Genomic DNA, 23,131 nt, shown 5'->3' with positions numbered 1-23,131 from the left:
CTTGAGTTTGAGAGAGAAAACTAACTTAAGCATCAGAGGGTTCTTGGCCAGTTTACCTCGGTCTCTTTTGATTTTGTATCACTTTTTTCTTTCAGGACTTCCAAGCAATGACTAGCCCATTGAAGCTCGGAGCATTCAGCTTACTAATTTTCTATGCATAATCAATATACATAAATTTATTTTATTATATTTTTTTTTAAATTGTTTATTTGAGTATATTAAGAATTAGTTTTGACGAATTTTAAATTTTATAATATAATTTAGACATATCATGTGAATTTTAATAATTTAATAAAAATATTTATAGTTTATGAGAGTTTAATTTTTTATATTCCTTTAAGGGTAACCTGCTATATCAAGTTACCAACATTTAAGAGCACTAGCATTCGGGGATGCCAAAAAAAAAAAAAAAAAAAAAACATATTTTGCATCCTCAAACATTACTTTATCTATTTTACCAACTCATTTTACAATTTATCCTACATCCCAGTTTTTATTTTTACATATAATCTAATAAAATAATATAAACTACCTAATAAAATAATAAAAAGTATTTTTCTCTCTCTTTCCTTCCACTATCTTTTTCTCTTCACATATAACCACAAGATTAAATATTAATTTTTTTCTTTACAATCTATGAATAGGAGCACTAGCATTGGGGGGTATAAACACCCCCCAATTGCTATTTTACAACCCAAGCCACCCAAAACCCACTCCATCTGGGTTTGTAAACTTAAAAATATTTGCAACCTATGAATAGTAAGGTTGCACATATGCAACCTTACTATTCATAAGTTGTAAAAAAATATATTAGTTTAATCTTGTGATTATGTGTGAAGAGAAAAAGTGAGTGAGAGGAAAAAGAGAGAGAATAGTACTTTATATTGGTACCAGTTAGATGTCCAAAAGGGAAAAAATAGAATAAGAAGCTAGGTGGGTTACTGTTTCAAGGAGAAAAAATCAAGAAAAAATAAAAATAGAGAAGAACTGGGAGGTTGTGGGTTTTAGGACAAGTTACACTCAAAATAATATATATATATATATATATATATATTGATCAGTAAGTTACATTAGAAATATGTCAAATCAATAGTTTATATCAATAATGTCAAGATCCTATAGTTTTAATCCAATTTTGGTTTTTTCTTTTTCTTTTTTTAAGTGCCAAAAAGCGCATTTTGAGCTTTTCCAAAAACGTCACGCCTAAAATGAGCCTAGATTTTGAGGCAAAAAGCACTAGAGCCTTGGGGCTTTGAGCTTTGAGCTCAAGTGTGCTTAAAGAGTGCTTTTACCAATACTGTTTTTCTCAACACTTAAGGCCCGTTTGATAGTAGTGTTTAAAAATTGTTATTTTAGTTTAAGTGTTATTGAAATACGTGTTTGAGTATTATAGAAAAATGCGTAAGAAGTGTTTAGTGTTATTGTTGTTTAGGTGTTGTTTGGTTAGGGTATTTAAATAACAGTTTTTGGGTTGTTGTTAGTGTTGTGTTGGTTTAGTTGGTTTGTACTGTATATCTTTTTGTGGCAAGTGGCATCTATATGGTAGTCTAAGTGTTTCTTTTAGTTGTGTTTGTACTTGTGTTATCAAACTCTTTTTCTTTATCTACTAAGATCCTCTGTTCAGGCAAAAAAAGAACAGTATTTTATATTATTTTATTAGGTAGTTTATATTATTTTATTGGGTTGTATGTAAAAATAAAAAGTGGGATGTAAGGTGAGTTGTAAAATGAGTTGGTAAAATAAATAAAGTAGTGTTTGAGGATGCAAAATAGAGTTTTTTTTTTTTTTTTTTTTTTTTTGCATCCCCAGATGTTGATGCTCTTAGTAAGGTTGCATATATGCAACCTTACTATTCATAGGTTGCAAATTTTTTTAAGTATGCAAACCCAGATGAAGTGGGTTTTTACTGTCTTGGGTTGTAAAATAACAACTGGGGGGTGTTTACACCCCCAAATGCTAGTGCTCTAACAATTCCATCGTCACATTGTGCAGTATTAACATCACATGTGACTATACTTTTATCACACTTAGTGGTTCACTTATTTTTTCTCACATTTGGTGGTTCCGTTGTCACATTCGACAGTATTAACATTTCATTTAATCATACTTTTGTCATATTCGATGGTACCTATAATTTTTTCTCACATTTGATAATTCTATTATCACATTGGGCAATATTAACATTACATGTGATTGTACTTTTGTCACATTTGGTCGTTCCTTTTTTTTTTTTTCCTCACATTTGTTCATTCTATTGTCACGTTAGGCAATACCCGCACCACATCTAATTGTACTTTTGTTACATTTGGTGGTAACATTATATTTTTCTCACATTTGATAATTTCATAGTTACATTGAATAGTTCCAACATTATATCTGACCGCATTTTGTGACATTCAGTGGTTCCTTTATTTTATACTCACATTTGATAATTCTATCATCACATTAAGCAATATCAATATCACATATGACCGTACTTTGTCACATTTGGTGGTTCCCTTATTTTTTGCTCACATTTGATAATTTCCTCTTCTCATTAAGCAGTACCAACATCACATACCAACATCACATATGAGTTTTATTAGAGGAAGATATGGAAGAGTGCTCTCCCTCTCTCTCTAGGGAAGAACAAGAGCAATTAATACGTAGCAATAAGAAGGTAAAAGATGTTAGTCATGCAGGATATCAGGAAGGACAGGATTCCTTTCCATCATCACCGAGCCATGGTTACAGTCCATGGAATCATGCAACATCCTTCAAGGATAAATTGACTGGAGAGATCCCAGGAGCCTTTACACAGGCTTTTAGTTTCAGAGACCTCATGGAAGATAACGTGGAGTTGGATGATGAGATAGAGGCTCTCCGAGAAAGCTTGGTGATGCGGGAGATGCAAGAAAATTATTATTTAACATTATTTATGTTTGCAGGTCAATTGTATTTTTATGTTTTAGGTCCCAGTAGTTTATTGGGCTATTAGTATTTTAATTTGGGAAGCAAGGTTATTTTTGTAATAAGGCAATTAGGGTTTCCTCACCAATTAGAACTAGGGTTTAGCAATCCTTTATAAGCAACCTATTGTACTCCTTGAGGAGATAGTTGATATTTTGATGAATAACAAAATAGTCGTTTGGTCTTTCTTTGATCTGCTGCTGACTCCAGGTCTACCCTAGGTGCTGACTCCTAGTGGTTTTCTCGCTTAGTGTTGACTCCAAGTAAGGCCTAGATGCTGACTCCTAGATCATATCCCTTTATTTTTATTGTTCTTTCAATTTTGTTTGGTTGTCCTGCGTCATATTTGGTATCAGAACAAACACCGATCTGTTTGAAGCATCATCGCAGTCAATCTAGAACCAAAAAAAAAATCTGTTGAACCACCGTCACAACCCATTAGAAATCCCAATCACCGTTGCTTCTTACCACTACTACAGAAAACCCCACAAAATCCTGCCACCATCACCCTTTGCCTCCCCCTTGTTCTGCATCCCATCAATCCACAGTAACCCACACACCATAAACAACCACCACAAGTGACAGCTCTACCACCACCAAAGTCCACAAATCCTTCCCCCACTGTCATGCTCTTCTACACAGAAATCTCAAACCCACGCCACCGATAAACCGAAGCTCCTAGATTACAAGAACTACCATCGCCGAGCGCCCATCGACACTGCTGCCACTGCCATGGCCCTTACTTGACTAGTACGACGCCGCTGTAATTCCACCAGCAACCCAGTGATGATATCAATAGGTAACCCGCAGCCCTGTTTGAGTCTTTCTATTTTCTAAATTCACCTCTTTAGTTTATCGTGTGAAGAGACTTTACCCAACCCATCTTAGAAAAAAAAAAAAAAAGCTCAGCCCATCCCACTAGCCCCAATGAAAAAAAAAAAAAAAAAAGTACACAACCCAGTCCACATTGATTGGTTTTTCTATTTCTATTCAATAGTGAAGCTTTATTTGGTTAGAGCCATGGCAATACCTTCTTTAGCAGGCCGGACTTAACAAGTCAAATTGGCAAAAATCTTTTTGCCCAGTGAGCTATGGTAATATCAGAAGCTCTTTATTTTGATGGTGGTAATACTTATCCACGGGATTTTGTCAACTATATGAATGGGATGGAGCAATTCTTCGAGCCAGCAAATTTTGCAGATAACAAAAAAGTTAGGTATGCCAAGTTGAAGTTAAGAGGTAAAGCACAGAGGTTTTGGGAGAATCTTGAATATTTCTGCTATATGAGGTATGAACCTGCCATCAGTGTGTGAGAAAATATGAAAGAAAAACTTTTTGATGAGTATTTGTCACCATACTATCGAGCTAAGTATCTACCCCAATCTCAGTGTGGTACTTTTCAAGTTAAAGCAAATATGATGAATCCTCATCCTCATCCCATTTCATGTCCTCGGTGCACTTTTAAACAATCTACCAAGGAATTATCTGTAAAGCTCATGAAAAATGTTCAAGACAGGATTGCTCAGTTGAAGCAAAAGAAGACTCAAACCAATTCAATTAGGAAACCAAGGATACTAGATCACAATGAACTTATTACTACCCCAATAGAAGACAACATTGATGATGATATCTTGGTCGTGGAGAATCCTCCAGCAACACCAAAGCCTAATGTTGACACAAACGTACATGCCTCAACAAGTGTTGCTTTAACATGCGTGCAAGAAAATGAATCTATTGAAGAGCATCAAGGTGAAGAGATGGTGCCTAAAGAGAGTATTACGTTAGAGGGTGCACATGATGTGAAAGTTGAAGTTGTTGAACGTGCTTCTGATGAATGCTCCACAGTCCTTGAAGATCTACATCTTGGTGAAGTCGAAGAGGTTAAAACCACAGTGCTTTCTATGGTTCATAAGGTTCAAGAAAAGATTATACTGATTCCATATATTGATTTTTGTTATTCCAAATAAGTTTGATGTGGTGGAATTCAAGGTTTTTCTTTCCCTGTGCTCCCTAAGGTGATTTCAGATTTGAAGCAAGTGTTATTTGTCAGCATCCTAATCCTTCAATGCTTTAAAACTCGAAGTCGAGTTTTCTCCAATCAAAGGAGAATGATGTGGGAGACGTAAGAAAATTATTATTTAATATTATTTATGTTTGCAAGTCAATTGTATTTTTATGTTTTAGGCCCTAGTGGTTTATTGGGATATTAGTATCTTAATTTGGGAAGCAAGATTATTTTTGTAATAAGGCAATTAGGGTTTCCTAGCCAATTAGAACTACGGTTTAGCAATCCTTTAGAAGCAACCTATTATACTCCTTAAGGAGATAGTTGATATTTTGATGAATGAAAAAATGGCCGTTTGGTCTTTCTTTAGTCTGGTGCTGACTCCAGTCTACCCTAAGTGTTGACTCCTAGTGGTTTCCTCGCTTGGTGTTGACTCCAAGCAAGGCCTAGGTGCTGACTCCTAAGTCATATCTCTTTATTTTATTGTTGTTTTAATTTTGTTCTGGTTGTCCTGTGTCACTTGGTGGCGGTCAAGTTCTCGAATGGTTTCAAGCAGCAGATTAGAAGGCTGTGGGCACAAGCGTTTATTGTTAAGGTGTATGATCGTTCGTTTGGTTTTAACTATATTCAGAATAGACTATTATCTTTATGGAAGCCTGCTGGGAAGTTAGACTGCATGGACTTGGGGTATGGATTCTTCCTTACTCACTTCTCATTGCGAGAGGATTATGAAACCATTATGAAAAAGGGACTTTGGTTCATTGGGGAACACTTCTTATCAATCAGACCTTAGGAACCAGATTTCCGTCGGGCAACGACAAGTATATCCTCCATTACAGTTTGCATAAGATTGAACGAACTTCCAATAGAGTATTATAACGCAAAAGCTTTACACCAAATCGGTAAGTCGATTGGTAATGTCCTAAGGGTGGATCTGCACACCACTTCTGAAGCGAGAGGAAGGTTTGCTAGGCTTTGTGCTCAAGTCGACATGAAAAGCCTTTTGTAACAGCCATTTTGATCAGAAAGTTCGAACAGCTTGTTTGTTATAAGGGCATTCAAAAGCTATGTTTCGGGTGTGGAAGAATGGGGCATAAACGTGAGCATTGCCTGTACATTGTCCTTCACGATTTGCCACGAAGGACGGTGGAAAAAAATGTAGAAGGTGAGCTGGTTGAGCGATCATGTGAAGAGTGTGTCACGGATAACGACAAGGCAGGGGGGGACCACTGAGAGTGTGCCTAGTAGTGGGCATGGGGATGCAACAGATAGGGGTTACGGACCATGGGTAGTGGTTACCTAGAAGAAAAATGGGACAAGGAACCAGAAGAGTGGTAGGGCCTCTATTGCTCAGGACTATGGTCAGTCACGACAAGGTCAGGAGAGAAGTGGGAGTGTGCTAAAGACATATGTGGCTCGTGGGCAAGATGGTTCTAGCAGTTATTCTGTTAGAAAGGCTAAAAGGAAATTGTCACCACAAAAGGGTGTAAATAGGCCATTACTCACTAATGCTATTCAGCGTATAGGGAAGGAGCATAACCAACGGGCCCAAAGTATCTTAGAAGGCAGCCTAATCTTGCCTGGTCTAGAATTTGTAGGAGCACGAGTTGGATTAGAGGCAAATAAGCCCAAGCCCAACCGTAAGGATTCAATAAGGGGCAAAAAGGCTTTGGCACGACTTAGGGTAGCTCAGGACTTATCTTTGAGCGCTGGTGGAGATACTAAGTCAATAACAACAGCGCCGTTGCCTATCATTCCCCACGGGCAAGCTGAACAACCCAGTCACGGTGAAGAGACGATTTACAGGAAATATGGAGACCAACAGCCAAAAGCATTTGCTAAGCTTCAATTCACAACCATGCCATTACCAGAGATGGGTTACCAATTTAAAAGGAGCTGTAGTAGAGATGCCGGAAGTAGTGCTTGTCAAAATCCGAGCGAATCTGACCTATGTATGAAGCCAATCCATGGGGAATAAACTCAGTACGAAGCTAATCCAAGTGTTTCAACCAACCATAGCTCTCAATCTGCTAGTGGCTTCACAGGAGATGGAGATGGGTGTGCTTCAACACATATTGACAATGTCGTTGGGAGCAGGACAGACCAAGGATATGTTGATGCGAATCAAATGGAGCTTGAGGGAGGAGGCGAAGCCGCTGCCACCTTTTGATGGTTGCCCCACCCCAAACCACAAATTCCTCATGAATATAATAGTATGGAATTGTAGAGGCACTCTGAAGCCCTCCTTCCAAAAGCATGTCCGTGAGCTGGTTCACAACCATAATCCAACAATTTTAGTCGTGATGGAAACACGTATTGGAGGTGAAAGGGCTAAGGAGATTACTGATCGGTTTCCATTTGATGAAGTTGTTCATATGGAGACTATTGGTTATGCTGGTGAGATCTAGATGCTCTAGAATTCAGAAAGAGTGGAGGTAACCCCGCTATCTAACACAGAGCAGGAAATACATACTATAGTTAAGGTACGCAATTCTAATGCTAGCTGGATATTTACTGCTGTATATGCTAGCCCTAGGACTGCTGAGAGACTTATATTATGGAATAATTTAATTAAAGTGTCAGAGTTGCATAACATGCCATGGGTGTTAGTTGGGGATTTGAATGAACCCCTTATGGGGGAAGATAAGTTTGGAGGAAGAGCGGTGAGTGCTAATAGATCCTTGCTATTTAAAAAGTGTTTGGATAAATGTAGTATGATGGATATTGGGTTTTTTAGACCTTAGTTCACTTGGACAAACAAAAGAGACATCCAAGCTCTTATCCAAGAAAGGATAGACCGGATTTTTGTTAACCCCAACTCGTGTCTTCTTTATCCGAAAGCAAGAGTGGTGCATCTCACAAGGTGCCACTCAGACCATTGCCCTGTATTGATGGATATGCAGCCTAGTAGGGGTGGTGGAAGGAATAGGCCTTTTAAATTCCAAACATGCTAGCTGTTGAACCCATCTTTCCCTAACATTGTTACTCGGGCTTAGGGACAACCTATGATGTTGGTGGATGCTATAAGCAAATTCACAGAGGAAGCAACAAGGTGGAATAGAATGTAGTTTGGGAGTGTGTTCAATAGGAAAAAGAATATCATGGATAGATTGAATGGTGTACAATGGGCCTTATCTTTTAGACCTTCCTCCCTTTTCATCAATCTTGAAAAAGAGTTGCTAAAGGACCTTGATGTTGTGCTTAATCAAGAGGAAGAGATTTGGGCTTTGAAATCCTGGGTTAATTGGATGGTGCAAGGAGATAGAAATACCAACTTTTATCATGTTTCAACTTTGGTGCTAAGGAAAAGGAATCAGATTATGGTGATTAAGGATGCAGTAGGGGAGTAGATTTATGAGGAAAATGCAATTAAGGAGATCATTAGGAGTGGGTTTAACAGGGTGTACACTTCTTCATTCTCTAGTGTGTCCCAATTAGCCCTTTCCATGTCTCCATGGCAAATCAACCTAGATGAAAAGGAGAAACAGAGTATTGGTGGGGCTATCTCGGAGGAGGAGATAAAAGCAACTCTTTGATCTCTTAAGGCCTTTAAAGCCCCGAGACCGGATGGGCTCCATGCGGGGTTTTTTCATAGATTCTAGTTGATAGTGGGAAGTTCCGTGGTGAGTGTAGTGAAAAGGGTGTTTACCGAGAAGAAAGTTCCAGAATATCTAAATAGAACCCACATTGCCCTTATCCCTAAGATTTAAGGGCCAGAAACTTTAGCCAATTATAGGCCAATTAGTCTTTGCAACACGGTGTACAAAATTATAACTAAGATTATTGTTGCTAGATTAAGGCCTTACTTGGATAAACTTGTCTCTCCACTTCAAACAGCTTTCATCCCTGAAAGGAAGGGTGTGGATAACGCTATCATAGTGTAAAAAATTATCCATACTTTAAGAAAGAAAAAAGGGAGGGTGGGATATATGGCGATAAAGATTAATCTAGAGAAGACATATGATAAATTGGAATGAAATTTCATAAGGGATACGCTCATTAGAGCAAACTTGTCGGCTGATTAGATTGACATTATTATAAGTTGCATCTCTTCAGTGTCCACATCCATTTTGTTTAATGGAGAGGCTTTAGAGCCGATTTATCCTTCAAGAGGGATAAGGCAGGGGGATTCACTATCACCATATATATTTATTCTATGCATGGAGTATTTGGGTCAACTCATTGAAGGAAAATACAATGCCCATCTTTGGCAGCTTGTAAAGGCTTCTCGGAGTGGACCGGCCTTCTCACACTTGTTTTTTGCGAATGATTTGGTTTTATTTGCCAAAGTTGATGGTACTAATTGTTCCACCATAAGAGTTGTTCTTGATGAATTACAAAATCAAGAGTTTATTTTTCACCTAATATGGATAGGGATACTAGGGAATCTCTAAGTGATATCCTTGGTTTTGCATCCACCCCTTTGCTTGGAAAATATCTTGGGTTCCCTATCAAACATCTAGGCTCATCTTCCCATGATTTTAATTTCATTTTGGAGAGGGTGAAACAAAAACTAGCGGGGTGGAAGGCTAATATGCTATCCTTGGCTGGTTGGACTATTCTTATTCAGGCTTCATCGGCGGCAATCCCATCTTATATTATGCAGTGTAATTACATTCTTAGGAGAATCTTAGATGGGATTGACCAGGTTAATCAGAATTTCCTATGGGATTCCTTGGAAGCTACAAGGAGAATACATTAGGTTGGATGGCAAAAAGTAACCAAGCCTAAGGAAGATGGGGGGCTGGGTTTGCAGACTGTAAAAGGCAGAAATACAGCCCTACTCGCCAAGCTAAACTGGTGGTTGCACACATAAAAGGAAGCGTTATGGGCTCAAGTCTTGTGGTGGAAATATTGTAACAATAGAAGATTAAGAGCTTCTAATGCTAACAGGCTGCCATGCTCACAGATCTGGGCATCAATGAAAAAGGGAAGAGAGACTTTTCATAAAGGTAGCATGATGATGATAAGTAGAGATAACAATATCAGTCTTTGGAGGGGCAAATGGATGAGTAAAAGGCCTCTCCGTCAGCTGATTCAAGGACCCTTAGCTCAAAAGGCAACTCAATTGGAAATTAAGGATGTGTTAACAGACACAAGGTAAGATTGGAACTGAATTCCTTTTGATTTTCCTTCAGATGTTAGAGTAATGATTCAAGCCACACCTACTTCAATTACTAATAAAGGAAGGGATAGGATTTCTTGGTTGGGAAATCCAAAAGGTACTTTTGATTTAAAGAGTGCCTATGAAATTGCTATGGATGAGGATTCTAAGGTGACTACTATTAGTGCTAGATGGATTTGGAAATTAAAGACATTGCCTCGTATTAAAACTTTCTTGTGGATGTGTATTCACGGCAATATCGGGGTTAAAGAATGTCTTGTGAGAAGGAACTGTGCCCCATCTGTCAAAGGGAGTTGGAATCAATTTTACATGCTTTGAGGGATTATTAGAGGGTCAAGGAAATATGGAGGTAGCTAGGAGTTAAGGTGATAGATTGGGGTTTTTGGGTGAGCAACTTACAGGAATGGCTAATAATGAATGAGAAAAACAGCAAAAACCATATCCAAGGGAAGCCTTCGTGGAGTACTATTTTTCCTTTTACTGTTTGGAATGTGTGGAAGAGCAAAAATATGTTTGTTTTCAATAGAAAAGACTAGAAACCGAAGCTCTCATTGGAGATTGAGAACCAAGTTACAGAGTTTATATGTAATGTAGCTTCTCCAAGAAGTCCAAGCCATAACGTGGTTAGAGGTATTAGATGGGAAAAGCCATTAGTTGGTTGGAAGAAATTGAATATAGATGGATCATGTGTGGGTAGAATAGGCCAGGCTAGATGTGAAGGTGTTATAAGAGATGAACATGGGGGATTGGGTAGTAGTTTTGTTATGGAGTTATTGGGACTGAGGAATGTACTCATGCTTTGCTGTTCACTTAATATACCATGGGTCATTTTTGAGTAGATGCTAAAGCGATGGTGGAGGTCTTACAAAATACAAACTATGTTAATACTGTTGTCTCCCCTTTACTAGATGATTGTAGGCAGGTTGTGGCCTAATTCCAACAAGTTCAGATCAAACATTGCTATCGTCAAGCTAATCGGTGTGCTAATTTGTTGGCAAAGATGGGTGTGGAGCAAGAGGCAAATTTTGTAAATTTTCATGGTCTGCCTATGGACATTTTGGATGTTTTTCATTTTGATAAGAATGGTTTGTATGTTAACAAGGTATGCCCTGAACTGGTTGTTCCTGTTTAGTTCTTAATGCATCGTCTTTCTTACCCAAATATATATATATATATATATATATGATCATATTGATGTCATATTCGGTAGTTTCCTTATTTTTTTTTAATCACATTTAATGGTTTCATCGTCACATTACGCAATTCCAACATCACATATGACCATACTATTATCACATTCAGTAGTTCCTTATTTATTACTCACATTTGACAGTTTTATTGTCTTATTGGGATGTACCAACATTACATATGACCGTATTTTTGTTACATTCAATGGTTTCATTATTTTTTACTCACATCAAATGGTTCTAATGTCACATTGGGTAGAATTAACTTTACATATAACCATATCATTGTCACATTTGATGATTCTTTAAATATTAAATTGGTTAGTACTAATGTCACATTTGGCTATTCCTTTATTTTTTTAATCTCATTAGATGGTATCTACAGAACATTGGATAGTACATCCAATGTGTCTAAAAATTGACATGACGAGCAATATTGTAAAAACATTTATTAGGGGCAAATCTAGTTCGAGACCTCAAACAGATTTGTTAGGATTGCTTTGGAGATAAAGGGATCTTATGTGGGTGGCTCTTCTTCAGATGAAGGTAGTTTGCGTGCCTTTTGGAAAATTCAAGTACCTCATAAGGTTAGACACTTTGCTTAGAGAGCTGCCAAAGACATACTTCCTACTAAAACCAATTTAGTCCATAGACATGTGCTTGAAGATGATTTATGTGAGGAATGTGGACTATATGCTAAGTCTTTGTTACATTTGTCCATGGATTGTCCTAAAGCTCGAGAAACTTGGTGCTTGACTAAGTTTTCTCATCTACTATCTTCAATGGATTTCCAAAGCTTTATGGATTTTTTGTGGTATATTGTAATGGTGGTCAAATGGTCAAATGAGGATGTGGCTTTGGCTATTGCCATTGTTTGGGCTTTGTGGACTGATAGGAATGAAATTCGACATGGTGGGTTGAAAAAGAATGGGAAGCAAATTTTCCATTGTTGTACACAATATTTAGATGAGCATTGGGCAGCTTGTGTTATACCTGTGAAGAAGCCTCAAGTTGTGAAGCAGAAATGGGTGCCTCTTGTTGGTTTAACTTACAATGTGAATGTGGATGGTGTGCGGTGTTCTCTTCTCAAAGATAATGAAGGGCACTTCATTGTGGGACTCAGTAAGAAGCTTCATGTTCCTCTGGATCTATTGAAACTAAGGCTAAAGCTTTTAAAGCTGGAATTGCTTTTGCTGGGGAGATTGGTATTTGGGATTTTGTACTGAAGGGTGATTCTTTGGTCATGGTCCAAGTTTTGTGTGAATTTTCCCTAGCTCTATCTTCGGTGGCTTCTTTGGTTTATGATATTGCAGCTGTTGCTCATGATTTTCGGAGCAAATTTCTCTCATGTTTGTCGTAATGAAAATAAACATGCTCATTTGTTAGCTAAACATACTTTAGGCATTATTGATTACTGTGCTTGGAATGAAGAGAGTCTTTGTTTTATTAAACAAGCTCTTATCCATAATGTATCTATGACTTTTTCTAATTAATGAAGTTTCTATTTGTTATCAAAAAAATAAAATAAAAAAGAAATCACAACTCCCTTACTCAACCCAGCCCGACCAATGTGGAATGGGTCGGGTCGGTTTCTACACGCGGGGAAACCCACAAAGCCTGAAAGCCTAAAGTAACAGCAAACGCCGCGAGCAACAACAAAAAATATGTCACAAAGGCGCCACGCTCTGGTCCTCATCCCAAAAATGGTGAAAAGCCCGCCATTGAAAGCTCTCTCACTCTTCAACTCCTCAACAGTCCAAGGCCTCCAACACAGCCACCAATCCTTGTCCTTCATCATACACCACCTTCTCTCTTCCAAAATGCTACCACACGTTCAGTCTCTCATTCAACAAATACTCTCTGGTCGAATCTCCTCTCCTACCTTCACTTCCTCATCTCTTCTCCACGATTTGACACAAAACAATCTCAGTTTGGATTCAACCCATGTTCATCTTTACGAAGCAATCATCAATGCCCATGTCCAATGTCAATTAACAGAGCAAGCACTCTTCTATTTCACTCAGATGATTGATAAAGGTCTCGTGCCTGGACCAAACACTTTCAATAATCTTTTGGGTTTTCTTATCAACTCAAATTGTTTTGAGAAAGCTTGGTGCCTTTTCAATGAAACAAAGGGTAAGGTTGAAGTGGATGTATATAGTTTGGGGATTATGATAAATGGTTGTTGTGAGGCTGGTGATTTGGATAGAGGGTTTGAGCTTTTGGTTCTGTTGGAGGAGATGGGTTGGTCTCCAAATGTTGTCATATACACTACTTTGATTGATGGGTGTTGTAAGAATGGAGATATTGAGCGGGCCAAGGAGTTGTTTTGTAAAATGGGAGAGCTTGGTTTGGTTGCTAATCAATACACTTACACGGTGTTGATCAATGGGTTTTTCAAGAAAGGGCTAAAGAAGGATGGGTTTGAGCTGTATGAGGAAATGAAGCACAATGGGGTGTTTCCTAATTTATATACTTACAATTGTTTGATTAATGAATATTGTAGTGATGGAAGAACAAGTGAAGCTTTTGAACTGTTTGATGAAATGCGTGAAAGAGGGGTGGTTTGTAATGTTGTTACATACAACACGTTGATTGGTGGGTTGTGTCGAGAGAGGAGGGTTTGGGAGGCTGAGAAGTTGGTGGATCAAATGAAAAGCGTTGGTATTAGTCCAAATGTAATTACATGTAACATGCTGATAGATGGGTTTTGTAAGGTTGGAAAGTTGGACAAAGCTTCAAGTTTATTTGATCACTTGAAGTCATTTGGTCAATCTCCAACACTGGTGACATACAATGTTCTAATTGCAGGTTTCTGTAGAGCTGGAAATTTTGTCCAAGCTGCTGACTTTGTTAGGGAGATGGAGGAGAGAGGAATTTCCCCTTCTAAAGTGACATATACTATTTTAATTGATGCCATTGTTCGGTCAGATAACATGGAAAAAGCATTTCAGATATACTCTTCCATGGAGAAGGCGGGTTTGGTTCCAGATGTTTATACATACGGTGTCTTAATACATGGGTTATGCATGAAAGGTAATATGAAGGAAGCCTCAAAGCTGTTTAAATCAATGAGAGAGAAGCATTTAGAGCCAAATGATGTGATATATAATACGTTGATTCTTGGTTACTGCAAGGAGGGTAGCTCTTACAGGGCACTAGGGTTGCTTAAAGAAATGGGTGAGAGTAGACTAATTCCAAACGTGGCAACCTACAGTTCAACTATTGGAGTTCTTTGCAAGGATGGGAAGTGGATTGAGGCTGAAGTCCTACTTAAAGCGATGATAGAGTCGGGTTTAAAACCATCGATTTCTATCTACAATATGATTTCTAAAGCCAAGAATGATACATGATTCAAGTCTTCAGGCACTCATTCAGACATGGATATTGAAGGAAATGTGAAATGTGAAGACAAAGATATGAAGATGCTGTTTTAGCCCAAACTGACTACTGTTGCAAAGAGGTTAAATTGCCATAATTCAGTGTAAGCCTCTTATCTCTTCTTCACTTGATTATGCACTACAATAATAATCTATAGCTTGTGGAACTTACCTTACTATAACCTAGTACTTCTTAGTGTTCTGCTGTTGAATAAACAACATGAAAATCTCAATTCTTATATTTGAATCCAATAGAAAGGATTTCCTCAAAATTTATTTGGTAAATTAATTATGTGAATGTATTTTACTTGTATTTGTCATTTGATATACCTAGTCCACCCTTTGATCAGACCCCTGGTTGTATTTAGAAAAATCATGAAATTGAGGAAATGCAATATGGTTAAAAGAAATGAAGATAATTGATCTCATTGTTTTCTAATGGATGTTATGCAATTTGTAACTTTTCTAATAGTAGCTGGAGTGGATTGTACATGGTACAAAGGTATCCCATTTGCTTACAAATAGCTATACAATTGTTATTATACATAGAAGTTACCTCTGATGGTGATTGTTTATTGCTGCAAAAGCAAGTTGGACTAGTTATTAAATTGATATCACTGCATGCTCAGGTAGCTTCTAACTGTAAAGAATGGCTCTGCTTGTCTTTGCATGCCTGGTTCGAATACTGAAGCGCATATGCTTGGTCATTGTAATATTTATGTAATTTCCTTTTTTATTACGTATTTTTGCTTTGATTGTTGTCTTTATACAGTGTATAACTAACTTCATAGCATATATGCAGCATGATCTCACTATTTGACAACATAGGACAGAACAATCGTGGCCCTGTAAACTCATTGCCCATTTCACAATTAAAGTATATGGATTAGGGATTCCCCATCAGTGTCATTCTCTTTCTGGTTCAAAGACCCTTTAATATATATATATATATATATATATACTTGTCTGTACCTTCCATAATTTGGTTGGTTCTTGCCTTACTTTTGAAATTGGATGACTGGTATTGCCGAGAATTTTATGATGTTTGCCTTTTGTGTGCACCACATATGGTTTACCTCAAAGGCTGCATTGCCAAGCAATCTTCAGTATGCCTGCAATTGCCTTAGTTGAAACTCATTCCTATCTTCTTACAGGTAACTCAATAAGCCTTGAAGTACTCTTTTGCTAAACTGTGAGAAATTACAGAACTTCTTTCTATTTTTGTTAATTATGGTTGTAATTTCACTAAAATTCTTAAAGAGTGTCCTCTTCTTCTCATCTTTAGTGGAAATTAAGTGTCAAAATAAAGGTTTGGACCCTTCTTTCAGAAAGAGTCTTTTGTATGTTGAAATGTTCTCTGTATGTATCTTTTATGTAAGCTGTCCAGGAAAGTATTAGATCCTTCGTTTCACTGTGTCAAGTAAATAAATTTTCCACTACATATCCGTTAATGTAATAACATTCTAATAAATATACTATTATGGGACTGCTTGCCTATCTTCTCCATTTGAGTATAACTAGGGGAAGTTGATTCAAATCAACTAAATGAGATCCGCATAAATTAGTGTAAATTAGACTCTTTTGATTCCAAGTTGAAGAAACTACAGTCTAGCTTGATTGTCAACCGCACAAGTTGAAGAAACTCTTTTGATTCCAAGTTGAAGAAACTCTTTTTTTTTTTTTTTTGAGAACCGGTTGAAGAAACTCTTTTGATTGTCCATTTTCCCCATTTTTTATTCATAATATAAATATTGCTAACCTAATCTAATAATCTACTAATATATAATGAAAACGAAAGAAACAGACCAGGATGGCATGAGGTTACTACATGTGTTATCGCCATTTTATTTTTTATGCTTTAGCCAGTGTTTATTTTCGTGGGAAAAACACATTAACAGGGTGTTTGATACCTGATAGTTGATAAAACGAAGTATGAAAAGAAAATGATGAAATAAAAAGGAATGGAAAGAATAGAATGGATGATGATATTTTAATTTCTTTTATTTGGATGTTTAAATTAAAGAAGGTTTTTTTTTTTTAAGAAAGAATTAGATTTTAAATTCATTAAGGATGTGGCATAAAATTACACCCTCCAATAATAATGTGCCACATATGATTTTTACAAATTAATGATTAGGGACTACCACACACAATCATATCTTCCAATAAAAAGTTCTAGTTACATCTATGCTATACTCCAAAATGACAATTAAGACTTGTTATAGTTGTTAATAAAGTCTAGATCAACTCATTATATGTCCAATATGGGACTAACGCATAATCAATATTCAATCAATTTACTTCCTCAAAAAAAAAAAAAAAATCAATCAATTTAGTGCATCACAATCTCTCCTATTCATATCTCTAACGTATTCATTAGGGTCCACTTAATAGAGCAGTGTCGTTGAGCCCACATGAGATTATTGAGTAGGCTTTAATGTAATTTTAGTCAAAATTGAGGTTTCTTAAATGAGTAATGTATCACAATATTTTACACAACTTGTTAAGTGGCGAGTTGTGAGTGATAGAGATGTGAACCCACTATTTTTTCTTCACAACCTACAACTTGCTATATGGCGAGTTGTGGCAAAAGTTGTGTAAAATGTTTCGGTACTAGCATTGCTCTTCTTAAATTCTTATAGTTGTTAATAAAGCTCATATCAATACAATATATTTTCGATGTGGACTTAGCACACATCCACACAACACATTCAATCAATATTCAATCAATTTGGGCATCACAACATAGGGAAAATAGATACCAAATTCAAAATTTATGCAAAATAAATTAAGTGAAAATATAATTGATTGTCATTTGGAAAAAGGTCAACGAGTAGTCAATGGTTGATCTATTGAGTGAAAAATATGGACAGGCTTCCATTGAAAGTGTGTGTTTGTGTTTATTTCTTCTTCTTTTTCTTTTTCTTTTTTTTCTTTTTTTTAATAGTATGGACTATGGAGCTTATTTATGGTGATTTATTGAGTATATGATGTTATGAAAAATATTTTTTTCACTCTAAAAGAGTGAAAAAATATTATAATCTCAGTTTATAACTATAAAGGTTAGGCTTTTTTGCAGTTGTACTTTGGTTATGTAATATATTATAAACCCGGTTTAAAATACTAATATTACTATTTTACTCCAAAAAAAAATGGAAAACGTTTTTTTTTTTTTTCCTTTTCCTTTTCCTTTTCCTTTTGGGATAAAACTTCAGTACAGTACTTTAGGTGTTGTTCCTTATATTCTCCTATTGAGATTCAGTCATGTGATTACTTAATTAAAAAATATACTTCCATTTCATAAGAAAAAATTCACATGGCAAAATCATAAAAGGAAAACCTAAGTCTTGCCCTTCCTTTTATTGACTTGCATTTTCCACTATACCAAACGTAAGAAAACGTTTCTTGTTTGAACAAAACATAGTCCCTTAAATGCTATATACTCCTAGCATAATGATGGTATAAAGAGCAAGGTATTGGTTGAAGAGCTATTGATTGCACATGGGCATGGGGGAGGAAGAGGAGGCAAAGAAGGGTCACGCCGGTGCTTTCTAGCCATTTGGTTGGCCTTGTGAATTAGTTGCCTTTGGGTCTTTGTTGATGGTGTGCTGTTGTGGGCCTTTCCCGTGTTAGGAATTAATGACTTACATAACAAAAATTCATTAATTTTAGTATGTGTGATATATACATATATATTAAGCCACTTTGTGCAAATAAAGTGTAATGTGTAAATGTAATTATAGTAAAACGTAAAATAATTATATACAATCAAAACAATTAAAATGGGCACTAAATTTATTTTAAATTACAGTTACAACTTTTTTCTTTTAAGGAAATTCCTTGAAACTGTTGGTAGTAAAATTGGGGTTTAGTTTATTTCCATTACTTTTTTAACTTGATTCTCCTTTTATTTTAATAAGAGATTGTCACGTAACCTACTAATTAAATAAAATGTAAAAATTAAAACTCACCACCACTTATTATTATATATTTAAAACAAAGGAACATATCTAAATAAAAAAGTACTGAAAGTAAGCTAAATCCGTAAAATTGTAGTTAAAATAAACTATTAGTAATAGAATTTAATTTAAGATATATTATGTAAAGAATAAATAAAGCAAACTATTATTATTATATTGTAGTATGTATATGATTCAATGAAATATTTGCATGGTCTAATAACATAAAATATTAATAATTAAAAAAAAAAAAAAAAACATAACTATTAATAAATTCAGCACCATACAAAACACTTTTTCTAAGTAAAACGTATTCTGGTAGAAATTATAATCTAAAATGTAGAGCAGAGTTACTAAAAGCTGCCTTTTTTTTTTTTGAGAAGTACTAAAAAAAAAAAAAAAATCTCCCAACCAAGAAGAGCAATTGGGTATTTATTATTTCTGCAAAACGCTCTCATCCAAGCGAAACGAAGAATTTAGTTTTTCCAAAGAAAGAACAGTGTAGACTCTAGACAAGGGAAGCCATTTAAATCAATAACAGTTAAAAGTCAACAAACTCGGGAAATTCAAACCATCTCCTGATTTCATTTTCCGCCTAAGCAAAGCACGCGAAAGCCGAAACTTATCTCTCTCTCTTTCTCAAACATGTCTACCGCCGAGACGTCGGGTCATGATCCGAACTCGATCCAACAAGACCCGAAAAGACCCGAAGAAACCCTAGTTCCCCAGTTACCACCCGATCCTCTTCTCAAATCCGGCACCTTCATTGCCGTACCTCAAAAAGGTACGACGGCTGAGCCGCCGCCGCCGCCGCCGCCACAACTGCGCCGATCTTCCGACGACGCAGTGCCAGCTTGCTTGGCCGCAGAAAAGTCTAACGGGGAAGCGCCGCCGGTTGCGCCGGCTCCGGCTCCGGCTCCAGGGAACGCCGCGTCTCTGGCCGAAACTCCGCCGCGTCGGGCGCCAGCGGCGGCTCCGGATTGGTTGCCGGCTGGTTGGATGGTCGAAGATAGAGTTCGGAGCTCTGGCGTCACTGCTGGAACCGTAGATAGGGTAAATTTCATTTCTCATATTATTCATTGTTAGCTTGTTAGTTTTATTTATTAACAATAAATTCAATATTTTGAATGTGTGGTGTCTGCTAATGCTTTGTTTGGTTGCTGGGAAAACTCAACAAGAGTGATATATGGTCGAGCTGTTGAATGATAATGTTTCATGAATTAACTAACAAATACGAGATTTATGGTCGACCCTGATTACACCAACCGTAGATTAGTATGTTGAGGATTCACAGCTGACCCCATTTGAGACCATGGCTTTGTTGTTGTTGTCCCGATAGGAATCTTTCTTAGAATCTCAAAATAGACTAGCATTTCACCTGCTTGTTGTATTTGTTATCCTCTGTTAAGCTGTTGGTAATAATTTATTACTTCTCGACTTTGATTTGTGTTTCTTTGGGGTTTTTTACTTTTCCTTGCAACTCCTTTACTGATTTATACTTTGGTACCTTTTGTGCCTGTAAATTGGAGCATTCAAGAGTATATGGTTATTGAGTTGGGTTTTATATGATTTACGCCAAGCACTGTTCAATTTGTCCAAGCATGGAGTTTGGCTATGTTAAAGATAAGACATGGAAAATGACACACAAGTAGAGTTAATTATCTGCAGATATATTGAGAATATTTCCTTGATGTTTATATGAGCTTGGTGTTGGAATTTTTCTCACCTTTTGGAAGAAAGTAATAACAATTGGGAGATTTCTCAAAAAAAAGAGAAAGTAATAACAATTAGGAGACTTATCAAAAAAAAAAAAAAAAAAAAAAAGTAATAACAATTAGGAGCTTACCAAAAGCTGGATAGAGCCTTAGAGTTATAACGGCAATATACCTTATGAGATCATTGAAAAAGAAGGACAATAATGAAGTTTTTAGATGGACAATCTTACTTCTTAGAGACGAGTCAGGTTACTGACCACCCTAGTAACTATTCAATTATTCTTTCTTTCTTCTTTCTATTCATGCTTTGGTAGTATATTATAATTCCTCAGAAGCACATTGTTTTTCTCTTGGAAATTGCGGTAATCCTCTGGTGCCAGAGGAATGCTATCATCCAAAATGGCCCGGTCTTGACTGAAGAACAGATCCTGACAGAGATCAAGAAAGATGTTAGTGGTCAACTTGAATTCAAAGTAAAATTCCCCAATTCCACTCTAAACAGGATCCTCCGCTACCATTAAGGCTTAAAAAACTCTATTTTGATATCTGACACTCACTGATCTGAAGATGCTGCAGTGCATTACTGTCTCTGCTTAGTTGCTGAGTTGTGTACAGGCTGCTTACTTGGTGTCTGCCGACTGCATCTATCTGCAAACAAACATAGCAGCCTTCCTGCATAAAGACGCAGGTACTGATTGGGGATGTTGCAGATAGTTGCTGCTCTTGTTTTGCTTCTAGCTAGGGCTGCTGTTGTTTAATAGAAGCTCCTTGGTTTTTTGCCTTGCAAGGATCAGGAATGTATTAGTGGAGTGATTTTGGCAAGCTGCTGGCTGTTTGTTGGACTAATCTTCTCCTGTTCATGTTCTCAGCTGGTGGATAGTTGATTTACATCTGTGGTTAATTGATATTTGATAGGATGACTTTGTGTAATTGTTAAAATTTTAGTCTATAGGGGGAACTTGGCCCGGTAGTTTTGCCAGTGGTGTGACCTCTCAGTCTTTTTATAGTTTGTTTTCTTTGTTTCATTATTAATAAAATCTCTGATTCATATAAAATAAATAAATAAAATTGCAGTAATGCTTGTATTGATTATTAAAAAATGAAGTTGAAAAAACTAACTAAATTTGTATGATGATATGATCACTCTTAACTGCGATATGGATTATGAAGCAGGAAGATGGTACACCACCTAAGATGGAATATGGTACTATACTACAATGGAGGTACCATGAACTAAGTAGGGGGCTGTTCTGAGGTTTTAATAGGAAATTGCATAAAATCTAGGTATGATTTTCATGATCAGATCTTGTCTTAAAAATTTCTCCATGAAAGGGGATAATTTAGTAATCTTTCAGAGGAAATGAATCTGTTCTTGCAAGTTGCATCTGATTGGAACTTGGTGAGTTTATCCCATTTTTCTTGGCACAATTAATTTTTTTTCAAAATTTTTAAGGATTTTGGAAAGTAGTCTGTTGCTTGGTTCAAATGCTAATACGTCTATCCTTTAAGTTCTGCTTCAACGGACATTCATGTGGCTGGTGACAATAATCGGTTGTTAGAAAAGATTCTGATATCTTTTTTCTTTTTCTTTTTTGTTTGTTGTTGGGGGGGCGGGGGACGAGGTGGAGGGGACGGGGTGGAAGTAAAAGACTAGATTCTGATATCCATATGGATGTGAAATAATTATGCCGTAGTTAGGTCGAATCTGCAATATACAAAAACGGGGTGTTGAATCTGAAGTGAGTTCCTTTTGTTTTGTTTGGCATCTAAAATGAATCATTTGCTGCAAATGTTGGTAAAGAACATTAATAAACATTCCCGTTTCAATTTTCAGTACGTTGCTGTGATGGCCCAAAATCCTGCAATTGTTCTATCTCATAAAATGTTATCAAATGCTATAGGTACAGAAGATGACATAAATATTCCGTTTGATGGTGGACTTCCAAAGAAGGCCTAAATTGTCTCTGTATTGTGCAGTATTATTTTGATTCAGTTTCAGGAAGCCGATTCCGGTCGAAGAAGGAGGTTCTTTACTTTTTGGAAACAGGAACCAAACGTAAAACAAGGAAACCAAGTGAGAACTCCGATGCTGATACGATGGTGAGCTAACTGCAAATGTTAGTTTTCTTGAAGGTATTGGAAATTATTCCCTTTCACTCGGCCAATCTCCCTTCTAACATGCTTTTTCAAATTTCTTGTCTGTATAAGGAGGGCTCTGGGGGCCAGAAGCAAAAGAAGTCTGCCACGAAGGCGAGGACTTTTGATTTGAAATTTGATTTCTCTAATGTGCCTGAGAAGGTCCAGTGGGTTCTCACAGATTTCTCGAAAGGATCCTGGGCTCCTTTTACTGGTGACAAAAAGGTGCCACAGACTACTGTGCAAGAATGGGAAGCTGCATTCACAGCCTTCAGCTCCAAAAACAATGGTCAGAAATTGTTTTGAAAGGCATTTCCAAACCTTCCCATTGTATCATTAAGAATGCCATCCTATACTGACCAATAGAAGTCTTTTTCTAATTCTCTTTTCTTTTCTTTTAGCTTTTTGGGTTGGTTTTGATGAAATTTTCATTCGATAGCCAAGCTCAATTGAATAGCCATTTGGCATTTCTTGTTCTAGGTTGTAGGATGTTTTAACTTTTTGATATTCCCTTTTGTTTTGTTTTGTTTTCTTTCTCTTATAATTAACATGTAACTTTAGGATGGATTCTTGTTCAAACGAGTTTCATTGTTGCAAGAACTCAAGATCAAATGTTAAGAAGGTTTTCTATTTTTGGAATACGAATCAAGATGTGATGTGAAACGTTAATGCTCA

The 23,131-nt window shown here is 36.7% G+C and overlaps 2 protein-coding genes across 9 annotated transcripts; both read left to right on the top strand.

The window, feature by feature from the left end:
* The first annotated feature begins 12,922 nt into the window (after positions 1-12,922).
* LOC115986870 (pentatricopeptide repeat-containing protein At4g11690) lies at positions 12,923-16,083 on the top strand. Of its 2 annotated transcripts, none has more exons than XM_031110230.1 (2): positions 12,923-14,750; positions 15,801-16,083. In XM_031110230.1, the coding sequence occupies exon 1, from the start codon at positions 12,931-12,933 to the stop codon at positions 14,617-14,619; it is 1,689 nt and encodes a 562-aa protein (XP_030966090.1). In that variant the 5' UTR covers positions 12,923-12,930; the 3' UTR covers positions 14,620-14,750; positions 15,801-16,083. The 2 variants fall into 2 exon arrangements, with proteins under 2 accessions (XP_030966090.1, XP_030966097.1); XM_031110237.1 differs by lacking the exon at positions 15,801-16,083 and adding an exon at positions 15,276-15,792.
* A 2,927-nt stretch (positions 16,084-19,010) lies between these two features.
* LOC115986850 (methyl-CpG-binding domain-containing protein 5-like) lies at positions 19,011-23,131 on the top strand. 7 transcript variants are annotated; one of them, XM_031110203.1, is made up of 3 exons: positions 19,011-19,658; positions 22,298-22,420; positions 22,532-23,131. In XM_031110203.1, exons 1-3 carry the CDS (start codon positions 19,251-19,253, stop codon positions 22,760-22,762), a joined length of 762 nt encoding a protein of 253 aa, XP_030966063.1. In that variant the 5' UTR covers positions 19,011-19,250; the 3' UTR covers positions 22,763-23,131. The 7 variants fall into 7 exon arrangements, 2 of the variants coding, with proteins under 2 accessions (XP_030966063.1, XP_030966055.1); XM_031110195.1 differs by having other exon boundaries at positions 19,014-19,658; positions 22,529-23,131; XR_004090905.1 differs by having other exon boundaries at positions 19,573-19,658; positions 20,701-22,420; positions 22,529-23,131.

Source organism: Quercus lobata, chromosome 1 (assembly GCF_001633185.2).
Source record: "Quercus lobata isolate SW786 chromosome 1, ValleyOak3.0 Primary Assembly, whole genome shotgun sequence".
NCBI lineage: Eukaryota > Viridiplantae > Streptophyta > Magnoliopsida > Fagales > Fagaceae > Quercus > Quercus lobata.
Note: the sequence above shows the minus strand (reverse complement) of the source record. Positions and strands in the feature narration are given on the sequence as shown.

Coding starts and splice junctions, on each gene's coding strand:
- LOC115986870 (XM_031110230.1), top strand. CDS start 12,931: ATGTCACAAAGGCGCCACGCTCTGGTCCTCATCCCAAAAATGGTGAAA.
- LOC115986850 (XM_031110195.1), top strand. CDS start 19,251: ATGTCTACCGCCGAGACGTCGGGTCATGATCCGAACTCGATCCAACAA. Junction 19,659..22,297: donor CTGCTGGAACCGTAGATAGG/GTAAATTTCATT, acceptor TGTATTGTGCAG/TATTATTTTGATTCAGTTTC. Junction 22,421..22,528: donor ACTCCGATGCTGATACGATG/GTGAGCTAACTG, acceptor TGTCTGTATAAG/GAGGGCTCTGGGGGCCAGAA.